This window comes from Oncorhynchus kisutch, linkage group LG1, assembly GCF_002021735.2.
Source record: "Oncorhynchus kisutch isolate 150728-3 linkage group LG1, Okis_V2, whole genome shotgun sequence".
Classification (NCBI taxonomy): Eukaryota; Metazoa; Chordata; class Actinopteri; order Salmoniformes; family Salmonidae; genus Oncorhynchus; species Oncorhynchus kisutch.
The window spans coordinates 63,543,499-63,559,189 of NC_034174.2; the positions used below are offsets into that span (position 1 = coordinate 63,543,499).

Below are 15,691 nucleotides of genomic sequence, written 5' to 3' on the forward strand. Positions count from 1 at the left end.
CGAGCAAAAAGACAGTACCAGACAACAGATAAAGACAAAAATGATACTGGAGATACCAGGAGTCCTCTAGCTATAGAATGAAGCACACGTTCTCCATCTCCTCGTCCACGTGGAGCTCAATACATTGCTGGTGATGACTTCACTAGTCAATGTGTCGGTCCCAAATGGCATCCCCTACATAGTTTTGACCAGTGCCCTGTGGGCCCTAGTTTGCCCTATAGTGATTAAATATCTAGTTTGTACAATAGTCACTCACGTCCCCTTACTTTTAATCCTGTCTGATATGACAGTTTCCTGTCTTTAGATGGGTTTAAAAAAACACACACACACACAGAGCTGTACATCAGTGCAGAGAAACACACTGTAACACACATGGCAGTGTTTGTCAGTGCAGGAGATTCTGAAATCCATGAGATTGAAACAAATCTTTCTGGGGAATGCATGTCAATATGAAGTCCAACACGAAAAAAAATATATACATTGTGGTCTAAAAATCTGGTAAGAGAGAAGATTGTACTGTCAACATTTCTGTATGTTAAGATTAAATATCCAATACACTGGTGTTGTGTTTTTTGTTGTTGTGAAGCACTCAGGTTAATCTGTATCCGGGAAACCAGGCAGTTTTTGAAGTCATTAACTGCAATCCAGCCATGTTCAGTGGTGCTGGGGCTGTGCCGCAAATGCCACACTATTCCTTATGTACTGCACTTCTTTTGACCAGAGCCCCAGGGAATCGGGTGACATTTGAGGCACAGGAGAGTAATGTGTAATGTGTGTGTGGTTCCTCAGGTCCTAGAGGTAGAAGACTCTACAGACTGGTGGCTCTCAGCTTTGGACTGCTGTGTGTTCTACAAGTCACTCTCGACACCTCCCTGCGAGTCTGACTTCTATGTGCAGTGTGGTTTTTGAATTATACATACTGTATCGCTAGGCAGCAAAATGAAGACAAATCTCTGGCACAATGAAGAAAAATGGTTAGTTAAAAGGGAAATAAACAAAGCAGAACGGCATTTGAACCTTGCCTTTTGGAGGTTGTTAAATGATAAGCATGTTCTTCTTTCTAGTGGTGAGATAACCGGCAAGGCTTTAGCCCCATTGGATAGCAGCACCAGGCCTATTGCAGTCGACAGGACAGTTTGCGAGTTTTTAAAATAGGTTTTCATCACCTTTCTCTCATTTCAGTCTTGCCACATTTCACCCAACGTAGGCAGCATTTGATCGTCATCGTTTAGGTATCGTCATGAGAAATCAGGTCATCGATGACAACTTTCTTCACAGTTGTTGTTGACGAACTTTCTCAACTGATCCACAGCTTCCTATCTTCTTCTGGGCTACATTTTTGACGTTCTCTACTGTTGTTTGTCTGTCTATCACTCCTCCGATATCAATGCAGTCAACGTCAGCTATTGCTGAATAATCAATGGCGTCAGCTTGTGCAAGTACCATTACTTTAGAAGCTTTGATACTTTGTGTTGCCCGGATTGAATTCAAATCCAATCAAATTGTATTTGTCACGTGCTCCGAGAACAACAGGTGTAGACCTTAGAGCTTACAAGCTCTTTCCCAACGATGCAGAGTTAAACAAGAAGATAAAATACAAGACAAATAAAACACACAAGAATGAAGCTGTATACAGGGATTACCAATACCATGTCAAATGAATTGAATATCTCAACCCAGGTAGTCTGGTCTCTTATAAGGCACTGACGAGAAGTGAGGTGAGCGAAGCCTCATAACCAGGTTTGTGTGGGTAACTCTATTGATGTCATAACCCAGGGTTGAGTGTGATGTTTGGGCCGTCTGATACAGCTACAGTGTCCTGTGTGTGTTGACCCCTGGAGCTCCTTCCATCTGGTCAGACAACCTAACAGCTGCTGACCCCTACAGTACCTGTGTGTGTGTGTGTGTGTGTGTGTGTGTGTGTGTGTGTGTGTGTGTGTGTGTGTGTGTGTGTGTGTGTGTGTGTGTGTGTGTGTGTGTGTGTGTGTGTGTGTGTGTGTGTGTGTGTGCTTGCCCCGTCCCAGAGCAAGGTGCTGATCTGGTGTGTCATCTGATCCCTGTAACACTGTAACAGAACTCTTCTGCGGAGCTTCACCATCCACCTTCACTGATCTCAGTCCAGTTGTTCTATGGAGTTGATCCATCCTGTTTTAAAATGCAGGGGAGATACAGATCTGTTCTGGTGTCAATCAATCAAACTTACTAATTTGGCCCTACCTATTATTCACCTTGGGCTACCTTGAGAACAGTGCCATTCAACCATTCCATAACCGCAACATGATGCCACATCACTGATACAGAACCAAAGACTTAACCTTTACAGTATGTTTCTATTACATAGAAACAGTATTCCCGCAACACGGCTATAGGAGCCTGCGGCCTAACTGACGATTGCTCAAATATCCCCTTTCAATCTTAAGCGAAAAAGGGGATGTCCCCTTTAAAGTCACAAAGGGTTATTTTAAGAAGATTTAAGTAACGTCTCAAGCAGATCAACTGCCATTATATCATCCTGAGGTGGTTACATGAAGCACACCTAGTATTGATTGTGGTTATTGTGTTGCCTTATTGTGTGAATATAACTATTTTTGTATTCCAACTGGCTAAACATATTATATCTAATGAGAGACAGAATAGTTGTATGTGTTTTTGGAATCATTACATAGTACCAGCAGCAAGAGCTGAATTACTTTATAAATTAACCATTTTCTGATTTAAAATACCATGTTAGTTGCTCTCTTCAGTTAGAGAGCGCCCTCTATAGACTGGAAGACTGTATGTGGAAGAATGCCCAATCCCATATCAACCCATCCCCTACCCCTCAGCATGTGTAGGTCATGATGGAGCATTTACCATATTCCTTATCCAATGCTCTCAGGTCTCCACAAGTGGATGAGAGTAGGGGTTAGGGATAGAAGCTAGTGGCTGTTTTGGGATGAGCACCACATCAATGTTCAGTTACAAGGACATCCCCCTATTATATTGTACTCCCAGCTATCCCTGTGTCTTAAAGCACTGTTTGTGTTGCAGTCCTTTCAGTCTGAAAGAGTATGACTATGAAATGCAAATGGGAACAGTGGAGCTTTTCATTAAGATACACTACTGGAAGCAAGGTGACATCAGACAGAACGAGGGCTTTACTGCTTACTCCATTACTCCATTACTCCATTACTCCATTACTATACCATGAACACATGCAAACACACACATACATTCACACACAACAAACACACACACCTACTGAAGACTTTGATTTGATGAAATGAAAGGTTCCTCACAAGACTAAAGGGGACGGCGTGTTTGTGTGTGTGTCACAGGAGGCTGCTGAGGGAGGACGGCTCATAATAATGGCCCCGAACGGAGTAAATGGAAAAGCATCAAATCATGTGTTTTATGTATTTGATACCATTCCACCTATTCCACTCCATCTATTACCATGAGCCCGTCCTCCCCAATTAAGGTGCCACTGACCTCCTGTGGTGTGTGTGTGTGTATGCGTGTGTGCGTGCCTGCCTGCACTCGTGTGTGTACGTGTGCATGTGTGTGTGTACGGGTGTTTGGGTTCATGTGTGCGTATGCATATGTGTGTCGTGTGTGCATGCGTGTGTGTGTGTGTGTATGTGCGCACCCGTGTGTGTGTGTGTGCGTTTACGTGTGTGCTTGCGTGCGAGTGTGTGTGTGTGTGGGAGGTTCTGACCAAACCTGATGCTACCCTGTGTTCTTATAAGGCAACTTCAATAGTGTTCTTCATGTCCGTATCGATCGAGGTAGACAGTGTGTTTGCGAGCCTGCCTGACACGCTCACTGTACACTGTGACAAAGCTTTGATGTCCCCTTCCAAAAACACATACACACACACACACGTGCCTGCTCCCAGCCCCAGCATGCAATACAATGTTGTTTGGTTTAAAGCGGAGAACAGAGGCGATTCTCTGCTTTTGAATGATTAGCTTCCTAAGTCGGCCGTAATGATATAGTTCGACTGAAGTGTGCTGTTTATTAACTGCATAAATACGATGATATTAGTGCTGGGGAGAAGGCAATCGGCGGGCTTCGCCTTTCAGCTTAGCAGCGGGAGTCTGTGGCTCTTTGATCTGAATCATTGCTAAATGTCTTTGTACGATAGTGTGAGCTGCTGGAACCAGCACCGGGACCGGGGCCACATCAATTATTCACTCTCCTCTGCTTTTCCTTCCCTTTCTTTCCCTCTCCCTCCCTTCTTTCCTTCCTTATTCTCTCTTTCCCCCTCTCTCTCTCCAAAATGAAAGAGTTGCTCATCTCTTTTTTGTGTGTTAGTTAGGCTAGTGGGCGACAACTCCTCCTCTTTCTGTGAGGCGGCTGTGTCCTTGTGGGTAGTCAGTGATGCCCTTGGTCGTTTCTGTGTTATATCATCCACGGCCAAAGATATAAACACTCAATAATAAGGGCCCCGAGTTCTTTTCCTGGTCAGATCACATAGTCCTGGCAATAGCAGATAGTTCATGATATAGATCAGTCAGTGTCTTTGACTCCTTATAATGCACAGCGGTAAAGGACACAGTGCACTGTAAACTGCAGTGCAGGGACTTGCACAGCATGAGAAAATAATTCTACCTGACTCATGTGAAAGCCACATAAAGGATACGGTCTACTCTCAGTCCTCTGGTTGCGTCTTACATTCGGTTGCAGAAAGCCGCAGTTCATCTTCACACATTTGTAAACCCAGTTTCTTCACTGTTGTCTAATGCCTATAGTCACTGTCTGCATTCATTGGTTACCTATTCCAATCGGTATTTTTTAATCGTAATTTTAAAACAGTTCCGTGATGCTATTCATATGATGTGTATGAAATATTGATTCAAATAGACTGAATAACAATGTTAAGTTGTACACAGAAACTATGGTTGGTTGTAATGAGTAAACTTGTATAGAGATTGTAAGGAGTGGGAGAGTTCACCTCATAGTGATTACATTGGGGGTCCCCTCCAGGCCTGCATTAGTACGAAGTCTGGCTGCGCTCGAGAGTCCATGTAATTCATCTATCTACCACATAGTGGCACTGTTACCCAAATTATCACCTTATACACAGATTGCAGGTAATATAGACCACTTTTAGCATTGTAGATATTGAAGACCAGTCATACAACAGATGCACCTTCTTTACAAAGCTGCCTTGACTGGCAGCTTTGGAAGAATGAATCCAAGCAGCCACCCAATTAAAACCAACTCACTCTGAGATATTTGACATCATCCTTTATTTAACTAGGCAAGTCAGTTAAGAACAAATTCTTATTTTCAGTGACATATCAATTATAAATTGAACTCATTGAAATCAATGGACAATTTCTACTTTAAAATTATATTCCAGTTCATCTGATTCATCAAATGTAATAAATTCATCCCCAACCTTGAAGTTCTAAAGTCTCATACATTACTTCCATACAGCGAACTACAATGCCAATCTACCTTGCATTGGCATTGGTTGGTGGTTCTGTTGTTTATCTGCTATTGTGTGGCTTTGTGGAATGTGTCTTCTCTTCTCACAAGGCCGTTTTTGAACTTGAGCAGTGTGACACATGGGAATTGAAGTATCCCGCGTCTATATATAACACAGAAAGCAGGTTCACAACTGAAGTGACTGTGTGGGATCATGACAAGACAAAGACACACACACACGCACATGAAAAAACAGACACACACGCGCACACACACACACACACATCATAAACAGAACACACCAGAGGTGGGACCAATTCACTATTATTCGAGTCACAAGAAAATCTCAAGTCACAAGGTCTCGACTCAAGTCCAAGTCACGCATTCTAAGAGCAAGTCAAGTCAAGTCAAGTCACAAGTTTTTCCAAGTCAAGTCAAGTTAAAAAAATAAATCTATACATGCAACGACTTGTTCAACTACAAATCGAGAGCTTGGGACTATACGGTTCCGTTTGATATGTCTGTCTGAAATGAGTTAGTCACATTTCATAGATCTTTAGAAGGTTCTTCATGTGTCAGTGAAGTTAGATTTTAAGTGGGGGAAAAAATGAAAAACTACAAAGATCTGCATATAGCTACTTAAACTTGGCACTATAAGGTTCTATCTGCAGTCCAATCACAAGCCTGAACCATTAGAGATCGCCCAATCAGGACACGTCTTTACCATCTCCCTCAAAGTATGGTTTAGGCTAGTCTAGACAGCAATAATGGCACCCAAGCAAAAAAAAGTCAATGATATCACGTCTTTGTTCAGTGATAACAGTAATTCGTCTGATGATCATAATACATTTCTTAATGTATTTGATGATGTGTTCTGTCTCTATTTTGGTAAAATGCTGTTGTTCTATCATTTATGTCATCAAATAGCTACTCTTCTTAAAAACTGAACGTGTCTAATACGCACGCATACATCATGAACAGAATTCACGGACGCATACACGCACACACAGACAGACAAATAAACCAATGTATACACACACTAACAAACGCATACACATAAACTTACAAACACACTCAGACCCACTTACTCACAAACACCCAAATAAACACATGCATATGCAGAAAAACACATTGTATACCGTTTGTACACACACACACACACCAACACACACACACACACACACATTTATCTGCACACCTCAAGCACACATACAAGTGTTGTCAAATGAAAGAGCAACTGAGAAATTCTTCTCCACCTCCGGTACTACTCCCCCGAGGACTGTGTAGAATCAAATGTTCCACATATAGCTCCTCTGAAAAGCACTTCAGTCAAAATGATCTACGACACCCTCCAATTGTCAATGGGCCTTGGCTTGCATTAGGAGTACCCAGCTGTAAATCCAGACCTGATATGTAATACATAGACTCAAACACCATGTAAACAACATTCAGTCCACACTGACCACATGTATGCCTCCATAAACGGGACCAAAGGGATTGTGTGTGTGTGTGTGTGTTTGCGTGCATGTGTGCATATGTGTGTATTAGTAACACATTATTTACAGTAACCAGAAATGAATTGTTCGGAATAATACTTGAAAAGGGAACAGCATGTCATGCGAACTGTGTCAGGGAAAACGATAGTGATGTTTGCGACTGTGTTATTGCGGTCACCTGCAGCCACCTACACCATGAGACAGAGAGTGCTGCAACCATAACAGGAAGTGGAGCCAGTGGAGTGAAGAAGTGGGTGGATTTAGCAGGGTAGGGTGGAGGAGAGAGGTGTGGGTATTCAGCCTGGTCTCAGAGAATTTCGTATTATTCTCTATGTAAATCCAAGAACCTCCATTTAAAATCAAATTTTATTTGTCACATTTGCCCGAATACAACAAGTGTAGACCTTACAGCGAAATGCTCACATTCAAGCCCTAACCAACAATGCAGTTTTGAGAAAAATACGTGTTAAGTAAAAAATAGGTAAATAAATACAGTGGGGAGAACAAGTATTTGATACACTGCCGATTTTGCAGGTTTTCCTACTTACAAAGCATGTAGAGGTCTGTAATTTTTATCATAGGTACACTTCAACTGTGAGAGACGGAATCTAAAACAAAAATCCAGAAAATTACATTGTATGATTTTTAAGTAATTAATTTGCATTTTATTGCAGGATATAAGTATTTTATACATCAGAAAAGCAGAACTTAATATTTGGTACAGAAACCTTTGTTTGCAATTACAGAGATCATACGTTTCCTGTAGTTCTTGACCAGGTTTGCACACACTGCAGCACACACTGCACACTCCTCCATACAGACCTTCTCCAGATCCTTCAGGTTTCAGGGCTGTCGCTGGGCAATACGAACTTTCAGCTCCCACCAAAGATTTTCTATTGGGTTCAGGTCTGGAGACTGGCTAGGCCACTCCAGGACCTTGAGATGCTTCTTACGGAGCCACTCCTTAGTTGCCCTGGCTGTGTGTTTTAGGTCGTTGTTATGCTGGAAGACCCAGCCACAACCCATCTTCAATGCTCTTCCTGAGGGAAGGAGGTTGTTGACCAAGATCTCGCGATACATGGCCCCATCCATCCTCCCCTCAATACGGTGCAGTCATCCTGTCCCCTTTGCAGAAAAGCATCCCCAAAGAATTATGTTTTCACCTCCATGCTTCACGGTTGGGATGGTGTTCTTGGGGTTGTAGTCATCCTTCTTCATCCTCCAAACAGAGTGAGTGGAGTTTAGACCAAAAAGCTCTATTTCTGTCTCATCAGACCACATGACCTTCTCCCATTCCTCCTCTGGATCATCCAGATGGTCATTGGCAAACTTCAGGCGGGCCTGGACATGTGCTGGCTTGAGCAGGGGGACCTTGCGTGTGCTGCAGGATTTTAATCCATGACGGCGTAGTGTGTTACTAATGGTTTTCTTTGAGACTGTGGTCCCAGCTCTCTTCAGGTCATCGACCAGGTCCTGCCGTGTAGTTCTGGGCTGATCCCTCACCTTCCTCATGATCATTGATGCCCCACGAGGTGAGATCTTGTATGGAGCCCCAGACCGAGGGTGATTGACCGTCATCTTGAACTTCTTCCATTTTCTAATAATTGTGCCAACAGTTGTTGCCTTCTCACCAAGCTGCTTTCCTATTGTCCTGTAGCCCATCCCAGACTTGTGCAGGTCTCCAATTTTATCCCTGATGTCCTTACACAGCTCTCTGGTCTTGGCCATTGTGGAGAGGTTGGAGTCTGTTTGATTGAGTGTGTGGACAGGTGTCTTTTATACAGGTAACAAGTTCAAACAGGTGCAGTTAATACAGGTAATGAGTGGAGAACAGGAGGGCTTCTTAAAGAAAAACTAACAGGTCTGTGAGAGCCGGAATTCTTACTGGTTGGTAGGTGATCAAATACTTATGTCATGCAATAAAATGCAAATTAATTACTTAAAAATCATACAATGTAATTTTCTGGATTTTTGTTTTAGATTCCGTCTCTCACAGTTGAAGTGTACCTATGATAAAAATTACAGACCTCTACATGCTTTGTAAGTAGGAAAACCTGCAAAATCGGCAGTGTATATATTTTTAACATTTAAGAGCAGCAGTAAAATAACAATAGTGAGGCCATATACAGGTGGTACTGGTACAGAGACAATGTGCGGCGGCACCGGTTAGTCGGGGTAATTGAGGTAATATGTAGGTAGAGTTAAAGTGACTATGCTTAGATAATAAACAGAGAGTAGCAGCAGCGTAAAAGGGGGGAGGGGACCGACAATGCAAATAGTCTGGGTAGCCATATGATTAGCTGTTCTGGAGTCTTATATGGCTTGGGGGTAGAAGCTGTTAAGAAGCCTTTTGGGCCGAGACTTGGCATTCTGGTACCGCTTGTCGTGCGGTAGCAGAGAGAACAGTTTATGACAAGGGTGGCTGGAGTCTTTGACAATTTCTTTCGGCATTCCTCTGACACCGCCTGGTATAGAGGTCCTGGATGGCAGGAAGCTTGGCCCCAGTGATGTACTGGGCCGTACACACTACCCTGTGTAGTGCCTTGTGGTCAGAGGCCGAGCAGTTGCCATACCAGACAGTGATGCAGCCAGTCAGGATGCTCTCGATAGTGCAGCTGTATAACTTTTTGAGGATCTGAGAACCCATGCCACATTTTTCAGTCTCCTGAGGGGGAATAGGTTTTGTCGTTCCCTCTCCACTACTGTCTTGTTGTGCTTGGACCATGATAGTTTGTTGATGATGTGGACACCAAGGATCTTGAAGCTCTCAACCTGCTCCACTACAGCCCTGTCGATGAGAATGGGGGCGTGCTCGGTCCTCCTTTTCCTGTAGTTCATAATCATCTCCTTTGTCATGGCATGATGACTCCTTGCTGTCCCCAGTCCACCTGGCCGTGCTGCTGCTCCATTTTCAACTGTTCTGCCTGAGGCTATGGAATCCTGACCTGTTCACCGGACGTGCTACCTGTCCCAGACCTGCTGTTTTCAACTCTCTAGAGACAGCAGGAGTGGTAGAGATACTCTTAATGATCGGCTATGAAAAGCCAACTGACATTTACTCCTGAGGTGCTGACTTGCTGCACCCTCGACAACTACTGTGATTATTATTATTTGACCATGCGGGTCATTTATGAACATTTGAACATCTTGGCCATGTTCTGTTATAATCTCCACCCGGCAAAGCCAGAAGAGGACTGGCCACCCCTCATAGCCTGGTTCCTCTCTATGTTTCTTCCTAGGTTTTGGCCTTTCTAGGGAGTTTTTCCAAGCCACCGTGCTTCTACACCTGCACTGCTTGCTTTTTGGGGTTTTATGCTGGGTTTCTGTACAGCACTTTGAGACATCAGCTGATGAACAAAGGGCTATATAAATACATTTTATTTGATTTGTCTTGATCACATTGAGGGAGAGGTTGTTGTCCTGGCACCACACGGCCAGGTCTCTGACCTCCTCCCTATAGGCTGTCTCATCGTTGTCAGTGATCAGGTCTACCCTTATTGTGTCATCAGCAAACTTAATGATGATGTTGGAGTCGTGCCCGGCCATGCAGTCATGAGTGAACAGGGAGTACAGGAGGGGACATAGCACGCACCCCTGAGGGGCCCCCTTGTTGAGGATCAGTGTGGCGTATGTGGCGTTACCTACCCTTACCACCTTGTGGCGGCCCATCAGGAAGTCCAGGGTTTAGTATGATATGTTATGTTTCGTATGGTATGTATTAATTTGTGGATGTCCTTCAACCATTTCGTATGATATGTCACGAATTTCAATTTGTATTATAAGTTACTCATTTGCAAAACGTACAATATGTTACGAATTTGCAAAACTTATGATATGTTACGAATTCTAGTTATGTGGCTAGTTGCTCGGCTAGGGGTTAGGGTTAGGGATTAGGGTTAAGTATAGGAGTTAGGTTAAAAGGTTAGGGAAAGGGTTAGCTAAAAGGGTTAAGGTTAGGGTTAGGCTTAGGGGAAGGGTTAGCTAACACGATAAGTAGTTGCAAAGTAGCTAAAAAAGTAATAAGTAGTTGAAAAGTTGCTAATTAGCTGACATGCTAAAACAGTCCATGATGAGATTTGAACTCAATAACCTTTTGGTTGCTTGACGTTCGCATTATATGCCCACCCACCCTACTTTTGTTTTTTTGCCTTATGTAACCTTACAAAACGTAATATATTATAATAATTTGAGTGTCCCTGCTTTATGTATACTATATTACGTCTAGTCTATGAGACCAGGCTGGGGTATAGGAAGCAAGGGATAGAAAAGTGGGGGTTTTAATCAGGTTTGCATTGTCAAAGTAATTGGTGGTATGGAACAGAGTGGAGATGACCGCTGGCTCATGCGCTAAACTGTCGGTTTATTAGATTTTTGGGGCCTTTCATTTTGGGCTTACCATATTCTAGTTCTGGAGGGTTCTTTCCTGGATTTGGAGTTAGCAGAAATGAGAAATGTACAAAGGGGTTTGTCATCTGACTAAAAGAGCTCAACACGACAGCGTTCTTAGATTTTTTTCTCAGTTGGTGCGAAATCTTTTTGTGAGTTGACTCTATCCTGGTGTAGTACATTGTCCTGGTTAAGGTTGTTGACACCCTTTTCGGAAGGTGGAAGCAAATTTCTGTTTTAACCTAAATAGACGTTACAACTAGAATTTGAGCTTGTCCAAACTGAGGTTTGGATATTTATTAAAGGAAGCAAGACACCTCTTTGTTGCTCTACAGACAAGCCCGTTACAACATTATAAACCTCTGTCTACAGCCTTTTTGGACTTTCTGGTTTTGGACTTTGTTTGGGAACCACCACCATGCCTGTAATTGTACTGGAGGCCAGTGATCTGACCAGCCCTCTGTCTCTGGTGCGCATGTGGGCTCTCCTGTCCGGTTGCCTTACCTTCAGCCTGGTAGCCTCCCTGGTTCCCTCGGACCTGACCTCTGACACCCACCAGCCCTCCTTCAGGATCCTCTGCATGTTCACCTGGTGCCTCTTCTTCATCCTCACCCTCCTAATCCACGTGGTCAACATCATCCAGTTCCACAGCCTGGTCCCCATCTCCTGGAAGAACCTGACCGTGACTGTGGCGGCTCTCGCCACCCTCATGACCCTCAGCGCCACAGTCACCTTCCCCTGGGCGGTCATGTGTCATGAAGGTGCCTGGCCCCGTCCTATTGCCGCCTCCTTGGCGTCGTGTCTTACCTTCCTGGCCTATGCAACCGAGGCCTATCTCATCCGCAACCAGACCCAGGACCAGAAGGGCTACATGGCCAGCGTGCCCGGCCTGCTCAAGGTGCTCCAGCTCTGGGGAGGATGTGAGATGATCGTCCTGGTGGTGGAGCAGGTCCGTGGAGCTTTGGTAAAAGTAGGGTTGGCAGCTGTGGGTTGGCAGCTATGGGTGTCTGGGGCGTGGTATGCCCTCTGTCTCCTAATGTCCCTGGGTACAGTGATGGTGGTTCTAGGGGACTGTGCTGGGCGATGCCCCCTGCCCTTTGACCGCCTGCTGGCTGGCTTCAGTCTGACAGGGGTGCTTCTCTATGTGGTCGCCACCATACTGTGTTTTACCAGAGTCCTGGAGCTACGGAAACGCGACCAAGACCTCACCGACAGGAAAACTGGGCCCACCCTTGTTGTCATGGAAGCGGTGATGGCCAGCATTACTCTGCTAGCTTACACAGTGGACCTGGCCTTCTCTATCAAACTGCTGCGGGATAGAAGTCATGCCTGAAGAAGACACACCTGGATAGTTGACCTTCAGAACACATAGCATGTACATTATGGATATTAACTTAGTCATAGTGTATTATAGGAGAAGGGGACACATTGCCAAAGTCCATGAAATATTAACTTCTGTTGATGTCAATTTTATATTGATTCTAATCAGGGGTACTGGAGCCCTGAAAAATGAAAAACAAATGTCATAGATATTTTCATGTACATTATCATGTGCACAGTGTTGGGAAGTAGTTTCCGGACATATAATTCCACTAGCAATCCAACTACATTTTCAGTAGCATGGTGGTAGTTGAACTAAATTCTTTGTCGTGTTTTCAGTAGTCAGTGACCTGTTTGCCATGTAGTGGTGTAGCTATTAGTACAACTTGGTGGTTCCACCTATTCGGTGCCTTTTGAGATGGTTTAACTTGGTGGAAAAAAAACATGTTTGATTTCAACTAATTTGAACATTCTGTTATAAAGGGCACATGTTCAACTTAATAAAAAACAAGTTTTCCTATGTGAAAAGGTTAAATAAATAAGAATGATTATAGTAAGTGCCTATTAAGTACCAAATGAAGTAACAGGGTTCACAGTAACGATTTCATCTTAAATCAGCCATGAATCCCCTTGTGACAGGTGGAATAGAAGCTTGTTGTGTGCAACAAGTAGGGGCAATTGAACGCAAGCGTCACTCAAACAATGTAAGTGTTTAAACATTTCTAGCCTATCTATGAGTAACTGGGTTGACGTGTTATGCTCGACCCACTCAGTTTTCCACCACAAAAAAACAGAAATTACTAAAAAAGAGTAGAGCCAGCCCACCTACGTTCACAGAGGATTGAATAGGTTACTTTCTAAATGTAATCCGTTAGTTACTAGTTACCTGTCCAAAACTCTAATCAGTAACGTAACTTTTGGATTACTTTAACTCAGTAACATAATTGTATTACTTTCCGTTACTTTTGGATTACTTTCCCCTTAAGAGGCATTAGAAGAAGACAAAATGAATCCATCAAATGTATTTTGTGTGTCATCATAGTGGTCTCAGACTTGTGGTCAGACTCAGGTGGAACGAAGATATGCTGCATTTGCAAACAAGTGGGAAGTGCGAATTTACCACATACGACTGGGAAAACCCCCACTTTAACGACCCCCAAACTGGTCGTTACTAGTGGGAAACTCGTCCATCATCCTGAGCTGCAACTTCTTTCACATGCTGACTTCTGACGACACCTACTAAAGACATTACCTTGATAGCAGCATTTCCTGCAGTTAAATGCAACAAAACATTATTCATAAAAAGCAATCTATTGATATGATTTTGAACACTATAATTACTAGCTGTACTTTTAGTGTATTCGTATACGCAGCTTGTTGACCTTTGGTCAATCAGCCATTCTCAACGAGTTCAGAGTACATGAATGCATCCAACTGGTAGTTATGACTTCACAACTGGTAAATTCATACCTCCCATTTGGTTAGAAAACAAGCATGAAACTTGCACCTTTTATCAATGCTGAATTGAATGTCATTGAAAAAACATAAAGGTGTCATAATGTATTTTTTTCTGTAAACACCCAAAAATGTGTCGTTCTGCCCCTGAACAGGCAGTTAACCCACTGTTCCTAGGCCGTCATTGTAAATAAGAATTTGTTCTTAACTGACTTGCCTAGTTAAATAAAGGTAAAAAAATATATTTAAAAAATTTAAAAAATGTAACAGGGTTGACCTTAAAATGAGGCACAGATTTCTTAAAACGAATCACTACTAACATGAAACAAATAATCATCTTTAGAAATAACAAAATAACTAAGGCTTTACAATGATGGTGAATAAATACTTGGATATATTTTGGGGTTAAGTGGGTTACAATCACCCACAGTGGGTGCATGGAGTGTTATTTGAAAATGCTGGATTTTGGCACTTTAGCAAATCTTTATTCAAATAAAAATATCGGATTTACTGAATTCTTCATGTGGCCTATATTAAAGGGCACTTTATTGAAAATACGTTTTCTTTCAAATATAATATTGGTGCACAATTTCTTCTTAAAATATCAAAAGGGATTCATTTCGTGGAACAACCTAACTACCAACTGCATTTCCTACATTCAAAAAATGTTCTTAGATTTGTAAAATGAAGTTGAAATAATCAATCATTTTCATCTATTGAAACAGACATAATACAAATACATTTGACTGATCCTGAGACATACACATATACATAAGAAGACTTCAGTCGAAGAGTAAAGTCATATTTCACTAACAGTGAGTGGGGCTTGACGGACTTGAGAGGCAGCGAGGACTTATTAAGGGAATAAATAAAAACAAGACAAACATTACATTTATTCTGTGTCACAACTCATTACCATAACCCCACCGGGGGAGTTGGTAGGCAGACGAACATCATCACACTGCAGATTTCAGATACTGTGCCAACTGCAAGGCTTCTTTCTGGGCAGAATGCTCTTTCAGCTTGTCTGCATGCAAGGGGCTTAGTGATTTAATTTAGAATACTTTGAGTTTGTAACGTATCTTGCTTGTGGTTCTGTATTTGAGAGATGAAAGATACAGAGTTAGGAAGGGAGTGATTGAATTGATTAAAGACATTAAGTACAAGCAAGGTATGGTGCGGAGTTCTTTCTTAATTCTCTTTGTTTATTTTTGGTATTGCCTAGGATTCTATAAGAGTTCGACTAGAGTCTGTGACTAATCCAAACATAGTCTAAATGTCATTTGTATAGAGTAAAAATGTGCATTAAATGTAATGTAGTAGTAATGTAATGTAGCTGTAATGTAGATTCCTGAGATGATTTTCTGTGGTGGATACAAAACATGTCCCAAATGTATTGGGAGAGTAGCAACAGTTATAAGTTATTAACACTAGATGGCGATGCCTTCATTACCATTCAAGCCTTTAATCCAATCAGTGAAGTCCATTTAAATTGCACTTTTCTCAACCAAGGACAATCTCAAGCTGTGTGAAAGTCATAAAATGGGCACAGCTTTCAGGAGGTGATGAAAAAACAACAACTGTGATTTAAATTACGTCATGATCTTGATTGTATTCAA

General features: G+C 42.5%; 1 protein-coding gene across 1 annotated transcript; it reads left to right on the plus strand.

The window, feature by feature from the left end:
• The first annotated feature begins 11,715 nt into the window (after positions 1-11,715).
• Positions 11,716-12,630, plus strand: LOC109889534 (myeloid-associated differentiation marker-like). The gene has a single exon (XM_031835627.1). It carries the CDS (start codon positions 11,716-11,718, stop codon positions 12,628-12,630), a length of 915 nt encoding a protein of 304 aa, XP_031691487.1.
• Positions 12,631-15,691: the final 3,061 nt, after the last annotated feature.

Excerpts from the sequence above, each read along its gene's own strand:
- LOC109889534 (XM_031835627.1), top strand. The coding sequence starts at position 11,716 with ATGCCTGTAATTGTACTGGAGGCCAGTGATCTGACCAGCCCTCTGTCT.